General features: G+C 42.3%; 1 protein-coding gene across 2 annotated transcripts in view; it reads left to right on the top strand.

Moving 5' to 3' along the window:
- The first annotated feature begins 1,732 nt into the window (after window positions 1–1,732).
- The window catches only part of Gemin6 (gem nuclear organelle associated protein 6), a 12,835-nt gene continuing 11,008 nt past the window's right edge, over window positions 1,733–3,559 (top strand). The window contains exons 1-2 of one of the 2 annotated variants that reach the window (XM_008831518.3): window positions 1,733–1,927; window positions 2,712–2,855. In XM_008831518.3, coding sequence (XP_008829740.1) covers window positions 2,731–2,855 — 125 coding nt within the window. In that variant the 5' untranslated portion in view covers window positions 1,733–1,927; window positions 2,712–2,730. Of the gene's footprint in view, window positions 2,055–2,711; window positions 2,856–3,559 lie in introns of both variants that reach the window. The other variant, XM_008831517.3, reaches the window with a different exon arrangement.

Below are 3,559 nucleotides of genomic sequence, written 5' to 3'. Positions count from 1 at the left end.
ACTGGCTAGAACTCATCAATTAGGCTAGACTGGCTGGCCAGTTAGCCTCAAGGATCCTCCTGTTTCCACTTCCTTAGTACAGGATTACAAGTAGGCAGCACCATGCTGGGCTTTTTTTTTTTCCACTTGAGTGCTAGGGATCAAATTCCGGTCCTTTGTGAGCACTTTACCAATGAAGCCACCTCTAGCCCCTCATCAATATATTCATAACTAAATACAAAGAACAGACACTTCTATTGGCTGGTACTAGTTGAATAGAAAAGCAGAATATTTTAAATGTCTTGTGCCAAAATGACAGAGTTAATTTTTCTTTAACTATATCTTGAATGTAACACAGTCAATTATGGCCTGTCCAAATTTTCTACCTATTAAACACTCAATACTTGCCAACTGAAATTTTTGATTTTTTGGCCAGGGTAGGGAAATGACCTTGCCTCAAAAGAAAAAAATAAAATAAAATAAAAGGCCAAGCCTTTTATTTTGCACTAAAGAATGAAGTTTAAAATGCAAACAGTTGTCACAAATTGGTTGTAGCTCTTTTGGTTTGAATTTTTAAAAGGTCAAACATTCCTCCACACTATAATAACACTTGGAATTTAGCTCTTTGCAGATTTACAGAGGGTTTTGACTGGCAAAGTCTAATTGAATCCAGGAAAGCCACATTAATATACTCAGCCAATCATTTAATGAGTGAAGGTTTTGGAAGGATTATTTGAAATAACGTTAAAATATATATATTTCAAGGATTATATGGAATTCCAACTAGTTCCAGCCCCTATTTATTTATTTATTTATTTATTTATTTATTTATTTATTTATTTGTCATTTTGAGACCCACAGCCCCAGCTGGCCTGGAACTCACTATGGAGACCAGGCTGGACTTGAACTCAGAGATTTGCCTGCCTCTGCCTCACGATTTCTGGACAACAGGCCTGAGCCACCAGGCCCAGCTCAAAAACTGATTAATTTTTAATATTTTCTGCACCTTAGCTCGATAGTCTTCTAGTTTAGTTTTTGCTAATCACCCTTGGTTTTCATATTGGCGGAATTCAAGGTTTACTAATCTTGTATTCAGGATCATAGTCTCGAAAAAAGATTCTGAAGTACGTCAGAACCCAAGTAACTACCTGCCCAGAAATCTGCAGCAGAAGCCAAGTGCTGCGCCCTTTTCCACCAGAGGGGTTTATATTAGGTGGAATTCAACCCAATCCGGGGCACGTCGACGCATACTGAGGGCACGTCCCCAAACCCCAGGGCACGCATTTTAAGTGCCCTAAACTAACCAAACAAGAATCAACGCCATTCCCCGCAACTTCTAGAACTTTAGGATATACGCAGAGGGCGTTGTGCTTTGATTCCATGTCAAAACCGCATTTCCATGTCCACTATCATTGAGGACTTGGTACATTTTCCTCTTTAAAAGATTACATGAAGCAGGGTATGGCTCATGCCTTTAATCCAGCACTGGGGAGGTAGAGACAGGCGGATCTCTGTGAGTTCCGGGCCAGTCTGGTCTACATAGCGAAACCTTGCCCCCCCACCCCAATGAGATTATCTGAAATGTGCATCGTGGCACTGGAGAACTTGACAGTTTACTACTACACTTAAATCCCAGACTTTCACTCTAGCGCTGATAACTCCCAGCCGGGAAGGGAAGAACTGAGAAGGACTACAGAGTGGAGGATTCTGGGGGAAGGAAGTTACGTCGGGCGCAAAGCATACTGGGCTCGGGCGGGCCGGCTCAAGGGTCTTTCTCAGTGTGTTTGCAGAACTGCGGATGTACCTAGGCGTTGTAGCTTGAGGGTTCTTGGTTTGTCGGGGTATTCAGTATCCTCAGCTGCAAGGCGGGAGGAGGACTCCAGCTTCACCGCCTCCTCGCTGTACCAGAAAACTGGCACGCGTCCCGCGAAGCACTGGTCCTGAGTGGGTGGGTGGATATCGGAGAACTCCGCAGCAGTCTTGGCGGAAAGCGGTGTAGTGCGGAACTCCTTTGATCGAAGGAAAGCCAGGGCGAAGGCTTTGAGCGTGATCCAAAGACCAGAGTGCAAAGCCAGGTGGAAAGCGTTAGCCCGAGTGGCGTGAAAGGGTGCTGTAGACACGTGCAAGATGAGTCTCAGGATTGCACTCGCGACCGTTCCTGTTCCCATAGCTCCCATACTGAGTTTTTTCTTAACTTTTGGGTTTTAAAAATATTTTTATTTTATTAGTGTTTTGCCTGCATGTATGTAAATGCACCGCGTGGTGCCTGATGCTAAGGAAGTGTGTTAGTCGCCATGTGGGTGCTTGGAACCGAACCGCGGTGTTCTAGAAGAGCAGTCAGTGCTCTTAACCGCTGAGCTTTCCCTCCAGCCCCCAGGCTGAATTATAAATAACTTTTATCTTTTTCTGGATGTGGTAAAAGCAAAATCTCAAGATCCGTCCAACCATAGTATCAGTTCCTTCTGTTGCATTGTATCATTCATAAGCCTTTTTTTTTTTTGAGATTGGAGGCTATATTAACTGGACTGGTCTCCAACTGATGATATCAGTGATCCTAGTAGATGGAACTGCAGGCGTGAGCTATCAGGACCGGCTCTCATGTATTAATGCTTGCTTGTATTAAGTAACATAAGAATTTGAGGCAAATCAGATGTTCCTTGCATTATAATGGAGTAAGACATTTGCTTGTTTGGACAATAGATACTGATTAACCCAAACTGTCATGGTTTTAGATATAGGCAGCTGATAACGATGAGTGAATGGATGAAGAAAAGCCCCTTAGAATGGGAAGAATATGTTTACAAGGAAGTCAGAGTGATAGCCAGTGAGAAGGAGTATAAAGGATGGCTTTTAACTACAGACCCAGTCTCTGCCAAGTGAGTATTCATCTTACTTCCCTGAAATGACAACTGTTGTACTGCCTGTGTATCCAAGAGGAGAGGCAGATCCAAGAAAGGCTAGTTGTTCTCACATAAAAACTGCTTTTGAGCCAAAGTGCTGTTTTAACTATGGATTACTGTATCAAACCAGACTCATTTATAGGAACAGAAAACAGAAATACCTCTCCTCTCTTTCCCTCCTTTCTCAGGTCTTGTGTAGCCCAAACTGGCCTTGAACTTGCTATGTAGCTCACAATGACCATAAACTTCTGATCCTTCTGCTTCCACCTCCCAAGTGCTGGGATTACAGGTGTGTGCCACCACATCCATTTTATGCCTTTATAAAGGTATATGCATGTTAGGCAAGTACTCCACCAACTGAATACACCCCCAGCCCTCCTTGTATGTCTTAAAAAAAACTTTAATTTTATTATTCTGTGTGTGTGTTGTGCACACACATGCCCTGGTGAATACATGGGGGTCAATGGACAACTTAGACTTAACAAAAGTAATAATGCCTTATAACTCCTAACAAAACTAATAATAATTACCTTAACATTAGTTAATTTCCTGTCAGTTCATATTTTCCTGGTTGTCTCAGAAGTTCCCTTTGATATTAGTTCAATTTGGTTATGTCTCTTTTAAGTGTTAGCCTATGACTCTGCCTTCTTTTTTGTTTTCCATGTCATGTATTTTTGAAG

Source organism: Nannospalax galili, unplaced genomic scaffold (assembly GCF_000622305.1).
Source record: "Nannospalax galili isolate Female #2095 unplaced genomic scaffold, S.galili_v1.0 scaffold1735, whole genome shotgun sequence".
NCBI lineage: Eukaryota > Metazoa > Chordata > Mammalia > Rodentia > Spalacidae > Nannospalax > Nannospalax galili.
This window is presented reverse-complemented; position numbering and strand designations above follow the sequence as displayed.